Source organism: Lygodium microphyllum, chromosome 1 (genome assembly GCF_053477565.2).
Source record: "Lygodium microphyllum isolate KBCC chromosome 1, Lygodium_microphyllum_v1.1.10, whole genome shotgun sequence".
Taxonomy (NCBI): domain Eukaryota; kingdom Viridiplantae; phylum Streptophyta; class Polypodiopsida; order Schizaeales; family Lygodiaceae; genus Lygodium; species Lygodium microphyllum.
Genome location: NC_141135.1, coordinates 40,074,404 through 40,102,258, shown reverse-complemented (window position 1 = coordinate 40,102,258; position 27,855 = coordinate 40,074,404). Strand labels below are relative to the sequence as shown.

Genomic DNA, 27,855 nt, shown 5'->3' with positions numbered 1-27,855 from the left:
GACATTGATATCTTTTAATCCATGTTGAAAGTATGTTAGGCATTTAAATTGTTATTAAGACAAGATTGGCCCTAGTACTCTAAGACCCTAGTGACATTGTAGTTGGATTCCTTATGCCATTTAGCAATTTAGGGTTATGGTTTTTATCAAGACACTTTGAATAATCCTAGCACATAATGGTAACATTTCATTGTGGTTCCTTCAAGTGGTATACTCTCATTCATTAGTACATATGCTTTCCTTTATGATTCAATAATATTGTGCATCAATTCTCTCTCTCTCTCTCTCTCTCTCTCTCTCTCTCTCGCCAGGGTCCACCCCTACCTCTCTCTTTCATTTTAATGCAACAATTACTTTACACCTAGGTCAACAGTATCATCTACATTTGTATTACAGATATACTTTTACATAGAGTATTGCTTAATTTCTAGTTTCTTAGGCTTATCTTTAACCTTTTCAAATGAGAAATACACTTCACTGTATATCTCGGTTCTGTAATGTGGTAGTTTTGGTATGAATTTTTGTTCTTCACCCACCACATGTAGATCTTTGTACATTGGCAAATAGGTATTGAACCATGAACCTGCACGCACAAGCACACACACACACCCCACGTACCCAACCAACTGGCAAATAGGTATTAAACCATGAACCAGCATACACACACACACACCACGTACCCAACCAACTGGGCTGCTGCTTCAGGTGTCATTGTATGTATTGTATGTGAAGCTGCTCTGAAACCTTTTCTAGGCATCAATTGGTTATTGAGTCCATGTTCTAATGTCATAAAAAACAAAAAATGTAAGAGCTTGGTGCCTGAGGTTCCAATATAAATAACCTAATTTGTATCACATGTTTGTATATACATAGGACTCACTATCTAATGAAAAGGTTGGAACTAACAGAATCAACGCATGATAAGCATGAGACTTGAGGCTCAACAAGGTCATAAAAGGAGCTTTCAACTGCAAAATCTAGGTCTAAAACCTAAAATCTGCTTTCAGGAAATTAATTCCCAGACTGTTCCATTGAATCTGAATCATCTATTAGAAGGCCCTGCAAAATACAGATTAGATCAGTAAAGTTCTGGTTTCAAGCACTCCAGCAAGAAGCCTACTCTAGAACCTTGGGAAGAAGAACTGCATTACTTTTATGTCACCAAAAGGCCTGCAGAGAACTTTTAGATTGGATCAAGAGTACACCATCAAACAATTCCTTCCAAGTTGATAGTTTAGACCCTGGCATCTGACCAAGCTCTTGACCACATGATGAACTGTTATGCTTCTGCTCATACTGCAAATTAGCAGGAGACATGACCAAATTTAAAACTACCTATTGAAAAAACTGAACAATTAAAATCAAGAAAAATGTTGCCCCTTTCAAGATTTGACACTGGGATTCTTCATGTTTTCTCACAGACCCCGTTTACATGCAGAACTTTGGTGCTCTGTACCCAGGCTACTATTACTCAGAGATGTTGTAGCATGCTAGCATTTCATCTTCCATAGGATGAGTCTTGCCAGCTATAATGAGACAGTGTAGAGGTGGTCCGAATTCCACATTCAGGAGTTCTTTCATAGAACCCACTACAATCTTCTGTGTAGGGTTGCCTACACGAGCCAAACCCACGCAAAGAGTTTCATCATTGTAGGCTGTCATGCAGCATTTAAAACTGTTAGGTCAAACAAGTTATGAAATCCATGCTTAAACCTAATCTGCACACTTGTAAAAAGAGTACCTTCACCATTACGGACTGCCTCAACCTCAAGGAGTTGCTCCAAAGCTGTATTGATAGTCATGTACCGTTGTGGCTCATACTCCTTTTTCCCTCTGTTTTGAATCAGCCCAGGTATCAGTCTCTCAATACATCCCAGACTAGAGTGAACAGAGAACATAACAGCTTAGCACACAAGACCACTCATAATGCCAACAGAAACCAGTTCTAGTGTTAACGACTAGAAAAAATTGCCATCCTAGAATTTTGACCATTTTTGAGATTCTGCCATCCTTGCAGATGGTCTTATCAGATATATTGTCTGTTTGCAAAACTGCAATCACACATCTTTTTAAGCATGTTTCTCAACTCTAGCCATAGCCTTTCTGGTGCAGATGCAGAGCTTGACAAAGACAACCACTTTACAAATAGACTGAAATTGTTAAGTAAATATATCCAAATTTCTAATATTATGAGCATACTCAAGATCTGTCAAACTAAAAGATTCTCTCATAGCAGTTGACAGAAACAAATGGTTTTTAGTAAATCCACGAATTCCCCATCATCATGCCTAGAATTAACATTACCATTAGCCAAGTCTGTCAGCACCGAACTAAGTCACATCCATAAAAAGCCAAACAAGAAATGTGGCCATTACAGTAGAGATCTTGACCCATGCAAGAAGACCCACAGCTTAAGTATCTATTTATACACAAGAATCTACATGTTTGTGCTTCCACACGCACTGATTTCACTCCAATACTGTAGAGAAACTGAAAAATGCTTCGATTGCCAAAGGTTTGAAGTCCAAGTCACCTCGTTTTACAATTTTTTGTGGAACAGATGCATGACATAGGAAAGAAACATGCAAAAGATACATAGACCCAAATGTGGCTTGGTTATAGAGGATTGATGATATCATCAAAGACACATGGGTGAAGCTCTCTCATAGTTGTACTCCTACGTCGTACAAACCTGCCTGTACCATGTGGTTTGTATGGAATCGTACTTAAAAAACATCTATCCTTTTCCACTTCACTACAGTGACTGTTGGGGTGCTTTTTGCCATTTTATGACTGTTTCTTCTTATTAGTTTTCATGTTGGCCTAGGTATTGTTATTTTAGCTTTAAACATGTGTTCTATTATCTTGTCCAAAAAAAATAAGATTTAATGTACTTTTATCATACCGTGCCTTGTAAAATCTTAAGGTACCATTTAGTACTACATAGTATGCTATCATACCTTTCGTACCTAACAACTATGCTCTCTCCTTAATGTAGCCGTTACTTTTAGTGGCGACGTTTTCATGCTTCTTGAGATTCCATCCTCCTCTTCTCTTCTTGCCTTGTCCTAATGTGAAAGTAGTTTCTTTGTGAGAGCACTTACAAACTTAGCCCATCCCCATTTGTTGTTATCTTTTTCTCCCCATACGTTCTAGAACCTTCATGCTTTATTGACACTTGTCTATGTATCAAATATTGTGCTTGCTAGGAGAGGGTTCCAATTGCATATGTTCAGCAAGGGGTTGTCTCTCATACACACATACTTTAGTTTGAAGTTGGAGTGTTGTCACAACACAGCAGAAAAATCCTTGTATCCTATTACCTTGAATTGTTTAGTTAATTACTTATCCAGTCCATTTCCTCTCTAACAAATAGATATCTACAAAAGTGCATTATAGTTTGGCCATTAATGAGTGGTCACAAGTTACGGTGGACCTATACAATGGGTTAGAACAGAGATAGTGCACACTTCCACCTGCATAACCCAAATTGGGCACTTATGATCAAAACTTAAGCATATTAGGATCAAACTCATACGGAAAAGGCATTAATGCCTTGAAGTATGGACTAGATCCACCAAAATCAATAGTTATAATTAGCAAGATTGCATGTCAATGAAATGTTTGTGCCATGTGCCTATGTAGGCTGAAAGTTTAAAATGCACATATCTTTGCATAGAAAACTCAAGTGAGGATTTTAGAATTTTTGTAATATACTTGTAAAGAGCTTTCACATGATATCCATATTGACAAGTCCCTACATTTTAGGCAGTCCCTAACTTTAAGGAGCCTCAAATCTATCTAAAACATTAATTATTAAACATAGAGATTACGTTCTCGTGTCCTCATAGTTTCTATTAAATTCAGTTGTTTCTATTCTTGATAATTACTAGCCAAAGAAGGAAAGCCATAAAGAGGAGAGAAGTATCAAGACATGTCATTCAAGCTTCCAAGTGTCCCTTCGCTTGTCTCACTTCATGACATGTGGCTGAACACTTCTCTTGTGCTACTCTAATTTCCCTTGTTGCACAAGTATACTTTTCTCCTATGAAAAGAGCTCATGTACAACAGCTATAGACAGCGGGAAAATTGGTCATAGACTTCCCCCCTCTTCGTTTCCCACTATTTCATCATCAAATCTCTAAATATCTCCCTTCTCCCGGTGTTGATTCTTAGACAGCATACCTCCAAATGAGTTGTACTTCTCTTATTCTCAAGTTGATCATAACTAAGCTCAACCTTAAGGGACTCGTATTGAACAGTAATATAAATCCTTAGGAACCACCACCATGTCCTGTATCATAGCAATGAGATTGCAAATAACCTTTAGCGCCATAGTACATACAACAATGCCAACAACCAGAACCATGGATACCCAAGCCTTGGTAATCAATGCTAAGCTGCCTTTGAAAAGACACTAATGTCGATGGTCGATTATAGTCGACCCCTAATCCTAAAAGTAGAAATAGCAAGTTTTTGCTCCTCACAAGCAATCCTACAAAAGCACATCATGGCCATGTATTCATCACCTTCAACCACCTTGCCAAAGGGATCCCCCATGCGAGAACTAACTAGGAGCAAAGCCGACTCGTTATCGTATCTCCCACCATGGACTTAGAGGCATATCAACTTGAAGATTCAAAACCGCCAAATATACTTATGCATGTAGAAAACCACAAGTCAAGGAACCACTATACCAAAATATGAGCCAAGTTTTTATGCTCCACTACCACCACCCTCTCATGATCCCTTGCCCAAGAACCCGCAAGAAGTCACAACATCTTTAAGTCTCAAAATAGCCTTGGCTACATGATTAGGATCTAAGTCAAACACAAACAAGGAAGAGTAAGAGGAAGAGAAAGAGAAACCATCCTTGCCCTTGGCTTCCTTTTACTTCTTTCCAATTTGCTAGTTTCTTGCAGTCTTTGCAAGCTTCCCCCTTCTTGCCACAAAAGTAGCACTTCCTCTTCTTCCTCTTGTCCATTTTTTTTTTGTGAGTCGGGTGTGCACCTTCATGCCATCTCTCCACTCAAGAGGGTTGTTGGATAGCCACTCTTGGATAAAGACTACAACCTCCCTTGCAACCTCAAAGAAAACTCATGCTCAATCAACATAGAGGCCATGTGTTGAAAGCTTCCTAGTGTGTTAGAAGTTTGAGTCCCCAATGCATTGGCCACACCATCGTACTCAAGTGAAAGCTCTGTGTTTACAGCCATACCCAAAAATAAATTGAACCTCATCTTTGAGACTTTGGTTGGACATCTAGTTGATGTGAGGGCTGCTGTCAACACAGCTTCTGCCCATAACACACTGCATACATTCTCTTTACCATACTATGTGCCATCACTATGAGTGTCTTGCTTTTCCATTCAGCAATGCTATTCTGCTGAGGGACATCACTGCAGTGAATCGACTTTTTCCTGCATAATTTCATGGCTTTCAACATTAATTCCTCTCCCTGATCAGTTTTCAGTGCCTTCAATATTTTCCAAGACTCATTTTCAGCCAATGGCAAAACATGCTTCATCACAACAAATACAGTATCTTGCTTGTTAATCATGTAAATGCCAGCTCAACTGTGAGAAATCGAGCTCCATTCACATTTGTTTTGCTCACCCAAACAATACAGATAAAACATTCTCTTCTGAACCACTTTGTGAATAGATTGTTGATCAAAAAGCATGGTCACTTGGTAACTAGCTAGGGTCACTCATAACCCCAACAGCATTAGCCATTTTCAATATTTCACCTCTTCAGACTGCGCCAGTAAATCCTCAACTACTGGAACTACTCATTTTTTCTGAAGCAAAAAGAAAGTACAAACCGAGGCCTTCATCCATGGACTAAACTTGAAGCTACAAAACCTTTTTTGAGGTGTAAAGTCCTCCATGTACTCAGAGCAAACCAGAAAATGTAAAGACATGTTTAGCACAGCTTGAGGGCAAAGCATTTACAAATGTTCTGTTCAACCTCAGCTAGACTACTCAAAAACAGGATGACATTGTGAGCTCTTGTGGCTTTCAATGACAGTTTATTGGAAAATTAATCTGACCTGCACAAAGCCTCCTGTGTAAGCTCCTTCACTCTAATATCTGAAAGTAAGTGATTGTTAGGATTACAATTTGTTGAAACCAGATTCAAAAACAATGCATGATTTTCAGCTCACCGAGCAAGCATAGTGTGTGAAGACCAAGTGATTGGTTTGACTTAATTTTGTCATAGAAGCTATCAGGTCTCCATGTCTCTGTGAAAAAAGGAATAGAAATAGCTTCTCCAAAGCGATAAAGCTGTAACCCACAAGCACCCACAGCATTCATAATCGATGCATTGTGAATAACTTGGACCTTTACTCCACTCTTCCAAGCCCGAACAACTAAATCAGAGTGGGTGGTTGCCCTGGCAGAAAAAATCCACCATAATGAGCCTTGAACACAAAATTCAAAAACTCATAAACGTCTTAATTGCCAAAATTATCTGTTGTTTTCCAGAAAAAGAACTTTCTATTTAGTACAAATAAATTTCCTCAAAACAAAGCCATGTAAGGGACTTGCAGAACAAAAAATATACAGCAAAGGGGGAAGTCTACTACAAGGCCTGATTAGATACCCAATTGAGAGGTTTGTATTGCTAGACCATATATGGTTGATAGAGAAAGAAGGTGCCAGAATCCCATGTCCTAATACAAGTATCTCTCCTCCTTAATAGTCTCCAACCTGCCCTAAATCCTCTCCCATCTCTTGCGGAGAGTATGGACAATCTCTGTCTAGATCCAGGAGGGAGTCTCTGCAGTGGATATATCCAATAGATCTATAGCTTGGATTCATGTGGCAGCCCACATATACAAGGCAAGGATGGTAGCTGTAACTCCCATCTATGAAAATGTCCTTGAGTCTCAACTATCTGCAAAAAATCTGCCATACTAATCCTGTTCTCAAGTTGCCCTGTGACAAGGTATACATCCTCATATCCACAAGCTGGGCCTCTATCTATGACCCAACCAACTATCCCCCATGTCACAATCATAGACTCAAAAATACCATGAAAGACCATCCTAAGGGCTCTCCTCCATACATCCTAATCCCTAGGGCAATCCCAGACACAGTATCTATGTCTCCTCTAGCTCCCTGCATATAGCACAAGAAAGAAGGTCTTTGCCATAACCAAGCCATGCACCAACTACTAAGCTCCTATGCACTAGTAATAACCACACAGAGTGTGTATCTTCAAACTATCCTCCAATGAGAGGAAGGGAGGACACAAGGAAGAGAGAAAAGGACAGTTTTGCCTCCCCCCCAGGTGATGCCAGTACTCAATCACTCACTCAACATGGCACAAAAAGGTAACACAATATGTGAAAGCAAGGTATACTCTTGTATTATTCAATGAAAGAAACAATACAACATAGGCACATCCCAAGACTACACCCTCGTGACGCCGCACATGTGAGGGTTCACCACTGGGTATAGGGAATCACACGTAGAGTGGAAACCAAGCAGGGCTTAGAGTCACTCCTACTCCCTATATAGGTGTTTCTGGCAACAACGCCATGGTATAGCTACAAAGCCCTTACACTCATCACCATATAATAGATTGTTGTCCTCAGCAATCTAAGGGTAGAGCTTATTTGACTCATTCCGAGGTCTTAATACAGCTTCTTCTAATAAGTCGGTTAGTGTCTGCCGGTCTAGGACTTGACGCATTAGGGGGGTCTTTAACGCAACCTTTACTATCAGGCTGATCAGTGTCTACCGCACTACAACTTGGGGGTCTTAACATAGCTTTTTCTATCAAGATGGTTAGTGTCTACCCATCTAGACTCCTTTGTTTGCTATTTTATTCTTGCTAGCATGCCGATCCACCCTCAACTCAATTAGATTTGAGGAATGGAGGCATTGCCAGGCCTATGGTAAGGTAAGTGATGACTCAAGGTACATTGGAAGAGTTGTTGGGATTCTCCTTGAGCCAGGTGTGGCAAAGGCCTCATTGCCACATTCGCGAGCCTCTGCTTCCAAAATCCAAGTCGCTTCTTTGAGAGAACACCCATTCCACTTGGTGAGGTACTCAAGGTACCCTTTGCGTTCCCGGTGCCGAAGGATTGCTTCTACTTCGAAGGGGCCATTAGGATGAAGCAATGGAATGTGCCGCCCCCATTGGGTGTCGGGGTAGAACCTAAGCAGAAGGCATGCATGGAATGCATTGTGGACGCAAATGCTTTCTAGCAGATCGAGCTTGTATGTCACCTCATTCAGGACTTGAGTGATACGGTAGGGTCCATAGTAATTGTGATTGAACTTGGGTTCATATTCTTTGGGAGGGACATATATTTGAAGCTAACCAGGACCATATCTCCTTTGGTGAAGAGGATTGTCTTCTATTTCTTGTTGGCCTGTTCAGTCACGGTGATTTTGCTCTTTTCCAAACTCCGCTTAGCAACTTCATTGCGGTTTCTCCATTTCTTCAAGAATTCTTCTCCATCCTGATCTTCAGCTTTGGTAGCTCCTGAGGCTAAGACGACGGGTGTGATGACTTCTTTCCATGTGGCTAACTCAAAGGGTGTGTAACCTATTACCAAGTGAATTAAGTTGTTATAGTGGAACTCGAGCACATCAAGGTACAAGGCCATAGTTACCTAGAACGGGGAACGAGAACGGGAACGGGAACGGGACCCCCTAGAACGGGGGGAACGTCCAAGGTCGGGAAACGGGAACGGGGGGAACGGCACATGTCTTAAGTGCCCCAAATATGCCCTGCATGACCCAAATTGCCCCAAAGAATGTCCCTCTAATTGCCCCAATACGCCTCAATGCTTGAAGTTGACCCAAATGTCCCAAAATTGACTCGATTACCCCCATAGCTCCAAATTGCCTTGAATTGCCCCATTTATCCCAATTTTCCTTGAAATTAGACAATATGAATGGATGAATACCTTGGAATTGAGGATAGGATGAAATTTGATTGTGATTTGCAAGAGTTGATAATGCATCAAATTTGAACTTTGCATAGACTCCTAATTAGCTTGTGGGTTGTCTTAACACTTTGAATCTTCAACCAGAGAGAGAGAGAGAGAGAGAGAGAGAGAGAGAGAGAGATTAGTGTGTGCACATTAGGCAATGGAGATGGGTGAATATGTGGTAGAAGGAGTGTGACCCAAGTAAAAAAAAAAAACCGGAAAAAACATCAATTTTTGGTCAACAAACCTGGAACAACCGTTCCAAATAGGGAACAGCAGGGAATGGCCTTGGAAACGGCAGGAAACGTTCCCTGGCCGTTTCACCTCCTTGGAGGGTTTGAAACACGTTAGGCCATTCCTACAGGCCGAAACAACCGTTCCCTATTTCTATGTACAAGGCCCAATCTTTTTGGTCCACCCGCGCATAGCTCCTGAGATAGTCTTCGATGCCTTGGTTCACTCTCTTTGTCTGCCCACTGGTCTCGAGGTGGAAGGATAATAAGAATCTCAATTGTGTTTCCAAAGTCCATCTTTTTGGTCCGCCCGAGCATAGCTCTTGAGATAGCCTTTGATGCCTTGGTTCACTCTCTTTGCCTACCTATCCATCTCGAGGTGAAAGAATGATAAGAATCTCAACTCTGTTTCCAGAGTCTTAAACAGTTCCTTTCACATGTCACTCATGAATCTACCATCTCTATTTGAGACAATGGCTAAGAGTAAGCCATGCAACTTGAACACATGCGTGAAGGAAAGGTGGACTACCTCCTTGGCATTCAATGGTGGCTTGGCAGGTATACAGTGGACTTGCTTGGAAAAATAGTCCACCACTACAAAGATGATGGTATAACCATGGGATTCTGGGAGTTTCACAATAAAATCCATGCTAATGACGTCCCATGGCCAGCTAGGTACCGGCATTGGTTGAAGTAATCCTGCTGGCTTGGAGCATGGTGCCTTCACCAGTTGGCAAGTAGGACAAGTCTTGGACATAGTCTATGACTTCTTCCTTCATATTCGGCCAAAAGAACTCTTTCCGGAGGGCTTCAAGTGTCTTGCTTCATCCCTTATGCCCCCCTAATTTTCCATCGTGCACTTCATGTAGGATGACTTTCTTAAACTCCACACTACTGGAAATGTACAATCTCTTGCCTACAAACAAAATTCCTTCCTTCAGGGCATACATGCCATGAGGCGTCCTTTCAGCTCTCACTTCTTCTATAATCCAATGCATTGCTTAGTCATGTTCTAAGGCCTCTTTCACTAACTCAAGAAAGTTGCTATTGATCACATTGACGGCCTTCCAATCTGCCTTGCGACTTAGGGCATTTGCTATTTTGTTTGTAGAGCTTGGCTTGTGTTTGATCTCCAAGTCGAACTCAGATAGGAAATCCAGCCATCTAGCTAGCTTGGTGGACAACTTGAGCTGAGACTAGAAGTATTTGAGTGATATATTGTTTGTGAATACAACTGTGTGTTTGTCTTATAGATAATGCTTCCATCTTCTAAGATAGTGAATCACTACTAGCATTTCCTTCTCATGTGTGCTCCATCTTGTTTCTGTATTTATGAACTTCTTGGATTCATAAGCTATGGGATGCTCATCTTACATCAACACTCCCCCAATGCCATAATCTGATGCATTTGTGGAGATTTTGAAGGATTTGGTAAAGTTGGGCACTTTGAGCACGGGGGTTTTGACTCGTACATTTTTCATCAGCTCAAAAGCAGCTTGTTCTCAATTTCCCATGTGAAATTTCCATCTCCTTTGGTAAGGTCTGTTGAGCTAAAAATGCATTAGCTTCACTTAAACAGCCCCAAAACATACTTAATTAAGGAAGAAACCTTGTTTATTTAAAAGGAAATGTGTTCTTAGAGAGTATTTGTATCCCATAAGCACAAACCCACTTGGGAGGGCCCAAAATTTTTATAAATAGGTATGCTACCCTCCATTCAGCCTTAATCTCGTTTTTGCAGATTTTAGGTATTTCAATTTGTTGCCCATACCCCGGACGCGAAAGACATCACCGTCCAAGCTGGACATTGCTATCTAACACAAACTGGTGTCTGTTTCCAGCCTACCACACACTATTCGGAGCTGATTCCGGCATGCTAAGGGCTGTTGCTGGTTTTCCCTACGTTTTTTGTCTTTCTCTCTCCTGCAACCAGCGTTTTTAGTCTTTCTCTCTCCTCACCTGCGTTTTTAGACTTTCTCTCTCCTACACTACCATTTGCATCAAATCCAACCTTCCTTGGCTGCATTTACTAGTGTTCGACATCCGGAGGCTACCTTACTGCAATTCCGGATCCGTTTGGAGTACAACACACTCTCCAGCTCATTACCCTTGCCCTGATCCTTGAAATACAAGAGTTCAAGATACAGTATTCATCCACTACATAGTGTGTTTGTTGCATGAGCATTGTATATTCAATAGTCATATCATTTCATTCATTCTCTATGTTCATTGTCTCGAAGTTACCCTAACCCTAACTATGTTCTTCTATTTGTATGTGCTTTGTCATACGGTGTTATTTGTGTTTCTCTATTAGGGTATTTCTTCACATGGTATCAAAGCCGAGTACTCTGAGAGAAACTTAGGCCTTGATCTGAAAGCTCTACACAAGAAGCAGAAACAGCAAAAGGATAGATGACTTCGAACACTACTTTCGCACCACTTCTCACATCCAAGCTAAATCCATTGAGGAACGAGTCGCAATGGGTCTCATAGCTTGCTTCACAAGCTCCCGACATGGCTGAACAAACATTGGACTACCATGGAGTTCTACAACCTTACGAGATCAATGTAGCTGAGTACAATCTCATTTTGATACATAGAGTCCAGCAACAGATAGAAGATAAGTGTAAATTTCACCCTTTAGATTCAGTGCACCGATCTACTGACCATGCACGAAGGACAAAATCTCCACTTAGGACTGGCCATTCGCAAGTGGAAACTGACATAGAGTACACTCCATTGCCTTCATACTTTTTCTCTCTGGTGCCATATATGTCTACCATTTCAAATTCTGTTAATGATGATTTCCCTTCTCCCATTGGTATGGATGATTTTCATGATAAAGGACGTATGCAAAACAATTTCTCGTTTATGAGTAATGAGGAAGACTGATATTTCTTTATGAACTAACTCAAGACTAGGTAAGCAGTTGAAACAAGAAACTCTAAGTACTCCTTCCTCTTCTTTTTCTTTAAAAATTTTTGTTTTCAAATATCAAAATGAAGTAAGTGCATCTTGATTATTTCAATTTAATGCATTTAATGGATAAAAGGAACCCACAATATTTCCCACATCTACATCTATCACAAATCCATTTAATCTCCCTCCCATCCTACCCTCTTATTCCGATGCCACATCCTTTCAATCTCCATTTAGTGCACCGCATGTTGCCTCTCATATAGAATCACATGTGTTTTTATTCACCACACCAACGGTTCTTCAAACTTAGGCACAGCCGTTAGGACCTTATTGTTAGAGATCATAGCCTGTTTTGGAGGGCAGCTGCACAGTCAGTCGGACTGTGCAGCCGGACTGCCATGTGGCAGTCCGACTGTCTGCAGCCCAGTCGGCTGCATTTAATGCAGCCGACTTATTCCAGGCTGTGCCCTATTTCTGGCGCCCCAGTTCGTGGCAGTTTTCGACTATTTATAGTCGACATTTCCAGCAGTCTGGACACTCTTCTCTGTCACAGATTACAGACCGGTGCCGCGCAGTTTTCTGTCTCTGTTCACTGATTTCAGACAGCAGACAGTGCAGACTGCAGCAGACTTCGAGGTGGACAGCAGGTCGCATCGTCGAGGTGGAGACATGCAGTCCAACGCACTGCGCCCGTGTATATCTTTGTATTCAGCATTCTTTATACAGCAGATCTTCATCGTCCACTGTCTCTTTCTCTCCCTTCTCTCTCTGCGTTCTCTCTCTCTCAGTCCTACGCTTCCGCACCGCTGCACTCTGACATGGTATCAGAGCAGTGTTTAAGGGCTGACTGAGCGCAGAATCAACCTGAAGGGGAGTTTCCATCACGACACAAATTTGCGTTTTTTGCGTTTAAGGGCAGACAAGAGGGCTGCGCCTTGGAACAAGGCTGAAACGAGTGTGGGCGCACAGGAAAGGAGTACAGGTGGTGGATTTGCTGCTGTTTACTGCTGTTTGACGCGGAGGAAGTTTGAGTTTTCAGCCTACAAGTGCAGGTTTTGCTTTTTCATCGCCTCCGGCGGGTGAAGAAGGTTCAGGACGCGGAAGAGCCTTAGCAGGCTGAGTTTTCCCAGTTAGAGGGGGCTGCTTTTGCGTTTGTGAAGGCATTGCAGGTGAAGATGTCTACAGAGATTGACTTGGAGTTCCAGGCGATTATGGACCGGAAGGTGCCTGTCTTACCGGCTCTTCCTACAGATCAGAAGCTCGACGGCGACAACTACCGCATCTGGCGCGTCATGATGTTGGCCATTCTAGAGTCCTATGATTTGGCGGAGTTGGTACAGGAGGAGATTGACCGGCCCTCGGTAAGAGATGAGTCCAAACTCTCTTCCGAAGCTCGTGCGGAGTTGGCCAAGGCCCAGTCTCATTGGGACAAACTGAATGCCAGGATTCGATCCTTTCTCTTTCTATCATGCACTACAGCCGTGATCGCTCACATCGAGCACTTGACGGTGGCTCGTGAGATATGGCTGGAGCTTGATCAAATGTACAATCGGATGACCTTAATGAAAAGGGTTTCTTTGGAGGTACAGATGCGGACTTTGTCCGTAAATAAGTCTTCTTCGCTACGGGAGCACATTAACAAGCTAAGGCAGCTACAGATGCAGGTTCAGAATGCGGGGAAGCCGATCTCCTCCGAAGACATGGCGATCACACTACTGTCCCAGTTGCCGCCACGATTCGGTACATTTTACTCTGCCCTCATTGCTTCTGGGCGAGAGTCTACTCTTCGGTGGGAAGAGTTGGTTCCTATGGTCTTGAACCAAGAGGAACAGTTAAAGGGACAGAATGCTTCCAAGTCGGAGGCGCTGACAGGTCAAGCCTCTCAGAAGAAGGGGAAGGACCAAAAGAAGAAGAAGGGGGATAACAAGTCCAAGAAGGACAAGGACAAAGACTCCACATGCCATATTTGTGGAAAGACTGGCCATTGGAAGAAGGATTGCCCTGACAAAGACACGAAGGACACCAAGAAGAAGGAAACCAAGGATTCTGGAGCAGTGGCTGCACCCTCATCAGCTGCATTTCTTCATCTAGCTGTCATTGAGGATGCTTTACCGAATGCTTCTGATGCTGCAATGACGGCCCCCCAGGCTCGAGAGTGGATTGTTGATAGTGGTGCCTCACGGCACATGACTCCTTCATCAGATGGTGTTGCCCAGTTGCGACCCTCGCGTGGGCAGGTTCTCATTGGCGACAGTTCTTCAGTTTCTGTTGCAGGTCGGGGTAAGATGCAGCTTATTCCGGATGGACGAGGTGGTACCCATACCTCAGAGGTTTTGCATGTACCAGGTCTAGGGTACCATTTCCTTTCAGTTCATAAGATTTGCTCCCTTGGTCTTCTGGTGGAGTTTGACAGTACTACAGTGCGAGTCCTTGATCGTGAATCGAGGAAGGTTCTATCATCTAGATATGAGGAGAACGGCATTTACAAATTGAAGTCTTCCACCGCCCTCTCTACTCTTCTTCTTACCTCACAGTCACAATCAGAGTTATGGCATGCTAGGTTCACCTGAACTATGACTATCTTCGGAAGGCGTCGCGTGGACAGCTTGTTTGAGGGTTGCCGGATATAGTGGTGAGCCAGCAGCCATGTGTCTCCTGCATACGGGGGAAGCAGCATAGGGATGCCATTCCCCACACAGCTTCGCGGCGGTCTACTTCCCCGATGGAGCTAGTATCTACGGATCTATGTGGCCCTATGAGGAATGAGTCCCTGCGTGGAAGCTCGTACTTCATGCTGATCGTGGATGACTACAGCAGGATGATATGGGCCTATTTTTTGGCACTCAAGTCAGAAGCTTTCTCGCACTTCAAGGATTGGCTTCTCTTTGAGGAGAACCGATCAGGCCGGACGTTGAAGACCTTGCAATCCGACAAGGGAGGTGAATTTGTGTCTAATGAGTTTGCTCGGTTTTGTGCAGATAGAGGCATTCACCAGGAGTTTGCCAATACCAATACTCCTCAAGAAAATGGTATTCTTGAACGGAAGAACCGCAGTGTGATCGAGATGGCGCGCACCATGATAGAGCACCGACAGACCCCTCAGGTTCTGTGGGCCGAGGCTGTGGCTACTGCAGTCCACATCCTTAATCGATCCCCTACTTCGGCCGTGGAAGGGATGACTCCATTTGAGGCTTATTTTGGGACGAAGCCAGATGTTTCTTACTTTCGAGTCTTTGGGTGTGATGCCTATGTTCACATTCCCAAGGCTCACCGTGATAAATTTGAAGCAGCTTCTCGAAAACAGGTATTTGTTGGCTACAGCTCCCAGTCCCAAGGATACCGACTGTATGATCCCGTCAAGCGGGATGTATATACTAGCCGTGATGTGCGGTTTGTGGAGGTTCCGGCTACTTCAATGGGTGAGGAGCATCCCGTTCTTGGAGATCCAGGGGAGAGTTGGGCTCTTTCTACAGTTCCACTGGAGCCCGTGCCTTTTGATTATGATTCTGTTTCTGACACAGAGTCTACTGTTCCACCGGACCCCTCTGAGGAGTTACCACCGGTGGATATTCCAGAGTCTTCTGCTGATGGAGAACGACGAGGGGAGGTTCGGCCTCCTCCGTCGCTGGGCACGTGACACACTCCGTGATTCAAGGATCGAGGGGGTTCCTGAGGAGTGGGGACCGCAGGATGGTCCGCGGCGGTCACGGAGGCACCAGGCGCATTCTTCGGAGCTTGTTTGCTCCAACTATTGTTTGATGTCCCGTCTTATGCAGGATCGAGAGCCCACCTCCGTGAAGGAGGCTTTACAGTCCGCCCCATGGAAGAAAGCTATGGAAGCTGAGTTGGAGGCTATTGAGAGGAATGGCACTTGGTCACTTGTGCCACGCCCCCCGAAGAAGAAGGTGATTGGAGTCAAGTGGATCTTCAAGACCAAATATCTCAGTGATGGTACTTTGGATAAGCACAAGGCTCGCCTTGTTGCTAAGGGTTTTGCACAGTGCCCAGGGATTGACTGTCATGACACCTTTGCCCCCACAGCTCGTATGGCAACCATTAGAGCTGTTCTTGCTTTGGTTGGCCATAGGAGATGGCCTGTTTATCAGTTGGATGTGAAGTCGGCCTTCCTGAATGGTGATTTGAAGGAGGAGATCTACGTTGAGCAGCCTCCAGGCTTTGGTTCTTCCGATGGGAAAGTCTACAGGTTGAAGAAGGCCCTGTATGGCCTCAAGCAGGCCCCGCGAGCTTGGAACGAGAAGATTGATTCGTTCCTCCAGTCTCAGTTGGGATATCGGCAGTCCAAGGCCGATCCGCAGCTGTATGTTCACACTTCCGAGAATGGTTGTGTGTTGTTTGTATTATATGTTGATGATTTGATTGTCACAGGTGATGCTGCACAGCAGGTCCAGGAGACAAAGTCAGCTTTACATCGGACGTTCGAGATGACGGATTTGGGGCTACTCCATTTCTTTTTAGGACATGAGATTTATCAGTCTCAGAGGGGGATCTTTCTCTCCCAACAGAGATATGTACAGGAACTCTTGGTGTCCTTTGAGATGGAAGATTGTCGGGCCCTCTCTACTCCTATGGATCCGAACTGGAAGGCCACTTCCCATTCAGCTTCTCCTTTGGCGGATGCGTCCCGCTATCGACAGTTGATTGGGTCTTTGATTTGGCTTCTCAACACGAGGGTTGATCTATGTTTTGCTGTTGGGCTCTTGGCAGGGTTCATGAGTGAACCTAAGACGGTGCATTGGCAGGCTGCTCAGAGGATACTTCGGTATCTGAGGGGGACGTCTGATTTAGGGATTCATTACCCCGCAGGGACAGATGGGTCAGATCTTGTACTTGCAGGTTGGAGCGACTCGGATTGGGCCGGTGACGTGGACCACAGGCGGTCTACTACAGGTTACTGCTTTACTTTGGGTGCAGGTGTTATTTCATGGAGTAGCAAGAAGCAGCCCACCGTAGCCCTTTCGCCTACTGAGGCGGAGTATCGGGCCGCGTCTTCCACCACATGCGAGGTTGTGTGGCTTCGGAGATTGTTGGAGGAGCTTGGGTGCCCCCAGCCTCGTCCTACATTGCTGCGATGTGACAATGAAAGTTGCATTGCCTTGGCAAGGAACCCTGTTTTTCATGCCCGGACGAAGCACATTGAGATTCAGTACCACTTCATCCGAGAAAAGCTTCTGGATGAGACCATCACTGTGGAGTATTGCAAGACGGAGGACAATCTTGCGGATTTGTTTACGAAGGCGCTTCCTCAAGCTCTACTTCGGCAACATTCCAGATCCCTCAGGCTTCTGCCCTGTCCAGGCTCTGAGAGGGGGTGTTAGAGATCATAGCCTGTTTTGGAGGGCAGCTGCACAGTCAGTCAGACTGTGCAGTCGGACTGCCACGTGGCAGTCCGACTGTCTGCAGCCCAGTCGGCTGCATTTAATGCAGCCGACTTATTCCAGGCTGCGCCCTATTTCTGGCACCCCAGTTCGTGGCAGTTTTCGACTATTTATAGTCGACATTTCCAGCAGTCTGGACACTCTTCTCTGTCGCAGATTACAGACCGGTGCCGCGCAGTTTTCTGTCTCTGTTTTGGAGGGCAGCTGCACAGTCAGTCAGACTGTGCAGTCGGACTGCCACGTGGCAGTCCGACTGTCTGCAGCCCAGTCGGCTGCATTTAATGCAGCCGACTTATTCCAGGCTGCGCCCTATTTCTGGCACCCCAGTTCGTGGCAGTTTTCGACTATTTATAGTCGACATTTCCAGCAGTCTGGACACTCTTCTCTGTCGCAGATTACAGACCGGTGCCGCGCAGTTTTCTGTCTCTGTTCACTGATTTCAGACAGCAGACAGTGCAGACTGCAGCAGACTTCGAGGTGGACAGCAGGTCGCATCGTCGAGGTGGAGACACGCAGTCCAGCGCACTGCGCCCGTGTATATCTTTGTATTCAGCATTCTTTATACAGCAGATCTTCATCGTCCACTGTCTCTTTCTCTCCCTTCTCTCTCTGCGTTCTCTCTCTCTCAGTCCTACGCTTCCGCACCGCTGCACTCTGACACTTATCTCTTCCTCAACCGGATGGTGTTCACCCTTTTCCTCACACACTTTTGAGATCATTGCAACCTGGGTATTCTTCCCAATCTCTACCAAGTGTGAATCAATTGGTGCCATTGTTTGCCTCCATGGCATTACCTAGTGAATCCTCTGGTCATTATGCTCTGTCCCAGCCGATATTTGGACAGGGCTTATATCATGAGAACATGTATTTTTCAAACTTCACTTAACATGTAGATTAATTTTTAATCACATGATTAAGTAAATGTTGCACATGTGAGGTGCAACTGGGGTTAGAGTAAATTTACGAGCCGAATACCTGAGAAAATCACGGGATATTAAAGGCAAAAGTTGCTATAAGTTATGTTGCATAGGTACTTCATGGTATCTAGTGCCAATTGTTGACCTAGGTCATTCATTTGGTGGATAAGTGTCAATTGGTGACACTAGAGATATGGCGTTTAATGGTACCTAACGACGATCTAATGGTCAAAGATGGCACAGAGGGCCTCGGGAGTGAAAGATGTCTGGCCAATTTAATTATTGGTCAATCAGATTATTTTTTCAAGCACCGAAATAATTATTAGATTAATTTTCAGTGTTAAAGGCTGAAAATTAATATTAATGATGGATAATGTTGGAAAAACCATTTGGAAAGGCTACCACTTGGCAAACTTGCCCATACAAGCTGATAAAAGACTGAAGAAGAGGAAAAACGAGATCATTCTTATTGTAGCAAATGTGGGAGAGTTGTGAACAACCATGGCCAGCCTATTTTCAGCCATTGCAACCAACCATGAGTAAGTTTTGAGGAGGCGATTGTAGATTCGGACCCTCCACAGCTGGGCCATTGCATCCAGGTACAAGGTAACAGCTGATTTGGATGTCTCAGTTGTAGGCGACAGCATTTAATGCTATTGTGGCAGGGCAACAGTAGCTGCATTTGACTGATTTTCAATCATTCTTCGTGACAAAACTCTGAATTTTCTCTCTCTACAGCTTTGTCTCTCATCTCCCAACCATTTCACAGCCTTGCTTCGAAGATCTCAGCATTTGAACCCTTGGAGGCTAAGAAATTGTAAATTTCTTTGCTGTAAACCCTAATTTACAACAAAAGTTAGGGTTTAGCAGTAGCATTGGGAAGCATGCCAAAAATTGGAAGCTCCAAGACGTGGATTTTTCAGGGCTGAAGGTGAATTTCAGCTAAATTCAAGTGGAGGACTAGCCAGCCATTGAATTTGGGGCATTTCCATCGTCTATGAAGTGGATCAAGGCCAATTAAGTGTCCGAATCAAGGGGCAAATCAAATTGAAGACTTGCTGGTCACTTTGGACAACAAGGGGAGTTTGGATTGCGAAGGGGATCAAGAGAATCCCATTGTCAATCAACTTCTTCTTCAATAAAGCTAAAGAAATACCGAAAGGGGCGCCACTTTTTGGGGCCAATCGGATATACATTGTCTAAGATCAGTAGATAAATTTGTATTTTCGGATTTGCATTTATTGTTTGTTGCTCTAATTAAGTTGTAATCAGGGATTTACCACCCATCCACGGAAGAAAGGCTAGTTTCAGCTTACATGTCCCAGTGTCTCCACCTCCACCGGTACCTTATGGAAACATTCACGTTCCAGTGCCTCCGCATCAATCGGCACTCATTGGACACTCATAGTCTATTTCTACCTACCCATCTCTTCCCCCTCCTCCTTCTTATCAGACACCTCCACCACCACCACCACCATCTTATCCTCTACATTCATCTTACCCCACATTCCTGACACCTCATGGTTCTACCTGATCTTCCACCAAGCATACATTCAATGACAAGACTCGTTTTAACAGGTCAAACTTTACAACTTAGTCGAACTTGATGAGACATGTCCTTGACTCACAGAACCTATGGGATCTTGTGCAAGGGTTGGAACCCCAACCCGATCTGGCACTTGTTCCTGAGGTCGTCCACTCATGGAAGGCTAGGAATGCCTCTGCTATTATCGAGCTGATGCAAGGCTTATTGCCTAAGTTTCATTCTCATCTACAGTATTTTGACTTAGCATTAGAGCAATGGGCACACTTAACTAACCACTATGCGGCTCAAGATAGGACCCGTCAAATAAATCTTGACCATGAGCTTCAAAAATTCAAAATCTCTGACCGAGATGACTTGAAAGTCAAGTTGACTGAGTATCGGTATCTCCTTGCCAAATTCTCCACTACAAGGACTCCTAAGTCCTCTGACGATCAAGTCACATTGTTTCTTAACAAGCTGCCACGTAAATACTTCAATTTTGTGCAGCAAGTAGTTTCTTTGCCCAATTTATCCACATTCTATGAATTTGAATGTCAGCTATTGCATTATGCACGGCTATTTTATCAGTTTCATATAAATAGTCCCTCAAAGGAGGCTCTTGTTGCTCATTCTCAAAATGGGCAACAAGGGAAGAGTAAACCAAATCAAACTTCAAATCAAAATCAAAATCAAGCAAGGGAATCACAAGGAAACTCCCAGTCTCAACTCAAATCCGGACAGCAAAATACACCTAAGAAGAATAGGTATTGTTAACATTGTCAAAAGGTTGGTCATTTTGACAAGGAGTGTCAATAAAAGGCAAGAGGCACAGCACCGAAATCCAAGTCACAAACCCCTGTCCCTCAATCAGACAACCCCTATCAGGGGAGGCGAGGTGATGGCAAGGGGCAATGGAAAGGTCTGACTCACACAGTCACCGGTTAGCCATCTCACTCGACAATGTTCTCAACTCCAAAGGGATTGTCTGACTAGTCTACTGAGGCCCACATCGTCTCCATAGAGACATCCAATGTGAGTCTCGTTCACATCTGGGAGTTGCCTCCCAACGAGATTACCACAGAGGCCCACTCTATTAGAGTGCAGCGATGCAGAAGCGTAGGACAAAGACTGAGAGAGAGTGAATACAGAGAGGAGAGAGAGAGAGAGAGAGAGAGAAGGGAGACAGTGTAAACGCAAAAAATCTATAGTGCAATATGTTGTATAAGAGTGCAGAAATATACACAGGGACAAAGGAAATATCTGCGTGTGTCTCCGACTTGATGGCCTCGATCACCATCAGCCCTGTCTCAGCCAACAGATCTCAAGATCAGAATCTGAATGTGAATACTCGAGTGTGCCACAAACTGGCTCTAAATAGCCAAAAAATTAGGAAATCCCCAGCACCAGGTCGGCTGCATTAAATGTAGCCAATTGCAAAAAATTGGCTGACTGCAAACAGAAAATCTGTCCAACTGCACTACTAACATGGCGCATGCTGACGTGTCCTCTGCCGTACTATGCTGACGTGGCACTGTCGTACTCTACTGACGTGTCCGACTGCCTGTCCAAGGGATGACTCTACCTCTAACACCCCCTCTCAGATCCTGGACAAGGCATCATACTAAGGGATCTGGAATGCTAATGAAGTAAAGCCTGGGGAAGCGAGTTCGTGAACAAATCTACAAGATTATCCTCCATCTTGCAGTACTCCATAGCAATGGTCCCATCCAAAAGCTTCTCCCGAATGAAGTGATACTGGATCTCAATGTGCTTCATCTGAGCATGGAATATAGGTTCTGCACCAAGGCAATGCAACTCTCATTGTCGCACCGCAGAAGAGTAGGACGAGTTTGGGGGCAGCCAAGCTTCTCCAACAATCTTCGAAGCCACACAACCTCACATGTGGTGGAAGACGCAGCCCGATACTCCGCCTCAGTAGAAAAAAGGGCGACCGTGGACTGCTTCTTGCTACTCCAAGAGATAACACCAATACCCAAGGTAAAACAATAGCTTGTAGTAGATCGCCAGTGGTCCACATCGCCAGCCCAATCCGAGTCACTCCAACCTACAAGAACAAGATCTGAAGCATATATGCCTGCTAGATAATAAATCCCTAAGTCAAAGGTCCCCCTCAAATACCGAAGAACCCTCAGGGCAGCCTACCAATGCACCTGTTGGGGCTCACTCATGAAACCCGCCAAAAGAGCCACAGCAAAACAAAGATCAACACGAGTGTTGAGAAGCCAAATCAAGGACCCAATCAACTGACAGTAGCAGGAAGCATCCGTCATGGGAGAATCTGAGTGTGAAGTGGCCTTCCAGTTCGGATCCATAGGAGTAGAAAGGGTCCGACAAGTCTCCATCTCAAAAGTCACCAAGAGCTCTTAAATGTATCTCTGCAGGGAGATGAAAATCCCCCTCTGAGATTGATAAATCTCGTGACCCAAGAAGAAATGAAGAAGCCCCAAATCCATCATCTCAAAGATCTAATGTAAAGCTGTCCTGGTCTCTCTGACCTTCTATACATGATCCCCTGCCAGAATCAAATCAACATACAACACAAACGACACACGACCAACCTCGGAAGTGTGCACATAAAGCTACGGATCGGCCTCAGAGCGCCAATATCCCAACTTCGACTAAAGAAACGAGTTAATCTTCTCGTTCCATGCACGCAGAGCCTGCTTGAGACCATACAAGGCCTTCTTCAACCTGTAAACTTTTCCATCCGAGGATCCAAAACCAGGAGGCTGCTCATCATATATCTCCTCCTGCAAGTCACTGTTGAGAAAGGCCGACTTCACATCCAACTGATAGACACCCCATCTCCTATGGCCAGCCAAGGCAAGAACAGCTCAAACAGTCGCCATACGAGCAAGGCATAGATCCACAAACATCCGAATGAACAAGAGCTAAAGACTCACCCATGCGCAAAGTGTCAGACTTCTTATGTGTACTACGTATATGCCTGCCATACAAACAATAGCATTTTCATTCCCTTTTAAGAGCATGTGCCCAAGGCGACGATGCCAAAGAGATACATGTGGAACCAAGGGATATAAAGTGCCAGCAGACTTGGCACCATGTGCCAGAACAAGGTTCCCACATGTGATCTTCCAAGAAGAATCCCCAAAGGAAACAAAGTAACCCTCATCATCTAGTGTGCCAGCAAAGATTAGACTCTTTGTGAGAACCAGTACATGTCGAACATTATGCAAAGTAAACATACTACCTAAACCAAATTGCACGTGAATATCACCAATACCAACTATCTAAAATGCCAAGTCATTCCCCAAACGGACAAATCCAATCATGCTGTGATAGGAGTGGAACCACTCTCTATGAGGGATCACATGAAAGGAAGTCCCTGAATCCATCAACCAACACTGAGTAAAACCAGACAAGGCATCACACAGTTGTGACTTGTCCAAAGAAGAAGCTGCAAGTATGTAATCATCATCAGAGTTAGGCTACTGCACTACATTGATCTCTTCGATCTTAACACTGGACTTAGTAGGGACAATGCTGCAATCATAACACTTGTCCTGCACTTTCCCTTTTTCCTTTTCCTTGTGCTTGTCATTGCACATTTCATGGCACTACGGGCTGGTATGTCCTGCATTCCCACAATAATGGCATGTCAAATAGAACTTACGTCCATGGGACTTACTACAAGACTGTCCATGGGACGTAGAATGAGACTTGCAAGTCTCTACCATGGCAATCATTCTTGCTCTTACCATCATGGCGACCCCAAACAATCAAAGCATGAGAAATACAAGAAGCATCCACATTCTTCCTATTGATCTCCTCCGTCAGGAGTGCACCTTCCACATCAGACAATTTCAACCCATTCTCAAGCATATTTGCACACATAGCAGTACGGAATGTGTCCCAAGACTCAGGCAATGTGACCAACAAGAGTAAAGGTGGAAGATTGTCCCTAAAGTCAATACCTTGCGATGATAGCTGGCCAATGATAGCATGAAACTCGGTCAAATGCTGAGAAACATTGGTACCTTCCTTCATACGAAGGTCCATAAGCTGCTTTATCCAATACATCTGAGAAGCAAGGCTCTGCTATCATAAAGATTACGGATTCTCCCCAAAAGATCCCATGCAAACTACCCATCTGTGACAACATTATAATAAACCTACTTGTTGAGTGATAGGATAATCGTGGACGTGCAAAGCTTATCTAAGTCATCCCATACATCCTAATTATGACCTTCAAGCTTAATGCTTTTACATTTGAACATCCTAATCTGAGATTTTTGCACCAAAACCTGTCAAATTTGGATCTTCCAATCGCCATAATTGTTGCCACCCAACTTTTCAATGTTGAAGATGGCAATGTCATTTGAATGACCAGCCATACTGTAGGAAAAAGAGGCACAGTACAGACCAAACAGGCTACTGTAATACCTGCAAATATCCCCAAAACCACTGCCAAAACAAGCTGAAAACAAGAGGTACGGACCAAATAATGAGCTGTCCACAAACTATAACCAAAATAACATCAAATGGAGGAGATTGCTCTCATAAATAGTACAACAGTCTGGAATTACAGCATGCTGAAAATGAGGTACAGCATACTCGAGCTCACTACAAATAAAATCCAAAGCTCAATGTAACATCCAAGTGTCAAGTAAGTGGCTCCCACTAGAACAAAAGTCATATGCTAAATAAGCAAACAATCCTCAAATCCTCATGTGAGTGGCATCCAAGCATTCAAGATACATCAACTACATAGCCGAGAGCATAAGACCCAATAAAAGCTTCAAGCCTGTAAGGTCATAGACCTCTGAAGCATCCAATGAAGTAACTGACAACAAATGTCAAATGTCGTAAGCTTAAATCAAAGTTCAAATGCATTCAATAGCATAACCAAGCATAGAGCTTCAATATCATGCACCAATACATCCAATAGAATGCCCAAATAGCATGAAAGAGCATTAGGTGAAGACTATCCCTACTAAAAGCTTGTTGTCCACCACAACAATAAAATGACAATCAAGACTAAGCAAAAGTGAGCTCAATCGAAGCCTAAAAGCATTCCAAGAGGATGGCCAAGCATGTAACATCAACCATAGACATCAATGTATCATCCCAAGTAGCCGGGAAGCATCAACAAGCAATAGGCATATGCTTTCACTGATAAAAGAACCTTCAGCCTTGTTTATTATAGCAGTAAAATCAGTCCAAAAGCATTCCAATACATTGGCCAAACATTCCCCACTGATAAAATAACCTTCAGCCTTGTTTATTATAGCAGTAAAATCAGTCCAAAAGAATTCCAATACATTGGCCAAACATTCCCCAAGTGTCTAGTATCAAATAAACATCTTGAGAGTATCACATGAGCCAAGAGCATGACATTTCCAAGATAAATAGCATTCAATCCTGTTATGACAATAGTGATATCTATGAGAAAACTGAGCTAAAAGAGTGCTCAAACAGTCCAATAGTATCTCAAACCAATGACATATGATCCCCCAAGTATCTAGCAATAAAACGTAGGTAAACAAGCATCCCGAGAAGCATATATGAGCTCCAAACATTGAAGATATGGCTGTCCTTGTTTTATGACAGGCTGACAGCATACTACCCTGTTTGCACAGTTAATAGCCAAAGCTCAATGACTCAAAACCAATGCTCAATGTTAATGGTCAATGCCAGGAGGAGTAGTAAATAATGCCAAAGCCTTTGTCCAATGTTGGGGAGTGGTTGAGCAAGCACAAGTGCTTGAAAGTGGCAACAGCTGAAAAAACGTGTTTATATTTTCAGCCCTGAATATTGAGCTGAATACTTCCTAAAAAAAGCTCAATGTACGCTCAAGATTGCCCTGAGTTAGCCCCAGTAGGTACTGAGAAATCCTAGAGCAATGAGAGCTCAATAGGAACCTCAAGAGGTGGAGCTATGGCTGCCAATGGTAAAACCCTGCTGTAGGTAACTCGAATGAGAGCTGAAGCAAAGCCGGATTAAGCTCAAGCTCACCAAGAATGTGGCTCTAATACCAGTTGAAGGGAGAAGCCCAAGTGGAAGCACGAGCAAGCGGGAGCAAGAGAGATGTGAGCTATGGCAATGGAGCAAGAGAGAGAGAGACTCAAGATGTGAGAACTCCAACAATCACAATGTGTGTCTGGCCTTCCCTTTATTCAAATGTCACTAAAAGAATAAAGAATGAGGTGACAGTGATGGGCGCCCATAGCCTACATTGTACAGGTGCGGATACTATCAATGTAGTAATACACGGGTGGCTAGGCACATGCGCCTTTACCCCCAACATACCACAATTTCCACATGAGTATCCACTAAAAGGAAATTTCACCGCACTACTACATGCTTGCATGCACATCCTGTGTCCACTCCTCCCGCTAATAGAATTCCATACAACCTTATTTAAATAAGGAGTAGACTTAATTCTACTAAGCATAGACCATCACGATCCCATGAGCTTACAATGGTTCTGTACATGCTACCAAGGCATGTGACAAAGAGCCGGTTATTGCTTTGATACCAATGGAAATGCCCACATAGATCTTCAACCTACACACTTGACATGACTCAAGGCATACAAGCATAAAGGGAAACATTGTGGATGGACATCAAGCTCATCACCCAACCATAAAGCCAAATGAACCTCAAGAAGACCCAACGACATGTCAATCCAAGCTCCCATCACAAGAGCTCACATCCCACACCATCCCAACATGTGGATGGAGTTGCCCAAGGTCTAGAGTCCAAGAGTGGATATTGCATGAGATGTCACAAAGTGAAACCTATGTTCTTTTTATAGGACTCCTTAACAATCCTAGCCCTAGGGCACATTCACACTACAAGACACCTTTGACCATCCTAACTTTTATTAGGATGCATTTACGCAGAGTGACCAAATGGTCAATGGTCTATGGCCAATGTTGCAAGCCCCCATCTACAACATGAGTGCTAGATTACTCATTACTCATTAGGATTGTATTCTTATAGCATCTATTGTTCTAGATAGATACTAGGCATGGGAAGTGTTTGACTATATTTAGTTGCTTTCCGCTCGATACTAAATAAATAGAATATGTGTGCGTGCATGTGTGTAGGTCTCATAGGCCAAATCTAGCCTCTACTAAATGTTTATGTATCTTTCTTACTTTACCTAAAATCTCTTACAAGCCTTCGACCTTTGAAGAGGGCATTATAGCTCCTCCTTCCCCCTCCCTTCTCTCCCTCTCTCTCACATGTACAAGTCACTAGAATTTTCCATCTGAAAAAAATATAAGCATCAACAAATTTAAGCAGCTTCAAAGGTCTCGTGATTTCTAAATTCAAGAGGACCTTACCCAAATGGATCACCAACAACAAGAAATGCAACATCTGAAGATTTGGACTGCTCCAAAATCTGATCTATGGCTTGTTCAACTGTTTCCCGGTCAGCCAATTTTACAGGGCGACCATACAACTTTTCCTGCGCATGAAACATCTAATAATATATCCATATATGTAAACAAATCAAAGTTGACAATGTTAAAAATTTTACTCCTTCAAACTCAGCTCAATTTAAGCAAAGCTGATCTTGTACTAACTTCAGTATATGATTTCTATGCGTGACATAAACTCCTAGAATATAAAAACTTCAAAAGGAACTCCTGAAAATCCATAGAGACAAAAGAGAGAAGATCTCAAAGATCTAACCAACTGAAATATAGACTCCTAAACAGCTCTTAACCAACAAATTCTTTCCGTTCTCATTTGCAAGAGTAAAATATTTCACTCAAACTAACTTCCCTAACCATAATGCTTGTAAAGGTCAAGCTCACCAATCGGAAGTGTTGCTGGTTCAGCTACTAGCACCATGACACTATCAACTATAAACTCATTCAAATATATTGACGTACTATTGCTGGCATTATCGATGACTTCA

General features: G+C 43.6%; 1 protein-coding gene across 4 annotated transcripts in view; it reads right to left on the bottom strand.

Annotated features, from left to right (window-relative positions):
* Window positions 1-406: 406 nt before the first annotated feature.
* LOC148041021 (Tetrapyrrole (Corrin/Porphyrin) Methylase) overlaps window positions 407-27,855 on the bottom strand; it is a 43,318-nt gene continuing 15,869 nt past the window's right edge. The window contains exons 2-8 of one of the 4 annotated variants that reach the window (XM_087675587.1): window positions 27,275-27,399; window positions 6,167-6,396; window positions 6,053-6,092; window positions 1,742-1,833; window positions 1,424-1,655; window positions 1,152-1,296; window positions 407-1,059 (exon numbers count right to left, since the gene is read on the bottom strand). In XM_087675587.1, the coding sequence (XP_087531713.1) occupies window positions 1,468-1,655; window positions 1,742-1,833; window positions 6,053-6,092; window positions 6,167-6,396; window positions 27,275-27,399 (675 nt within the window). In that variant the 3' untranslated portion in view covers window positions 407-1,059; window positions 1,152-1,296; window positions 1,424-1,467. Of the gene's footprint in view, window positions 1,060-1,151; window positions 1,656-1,741; window positions 1,834-6,052; window positions 6,093-6,166; window positions 6,397-27,274; window positions 27,400-27,855 lie in introns of all 4 variants that reach the window. The other 3 variants (XM_087675585.1, XM_087675586.1, XM_087675584.1) reach the window with 3 other exon arrangements.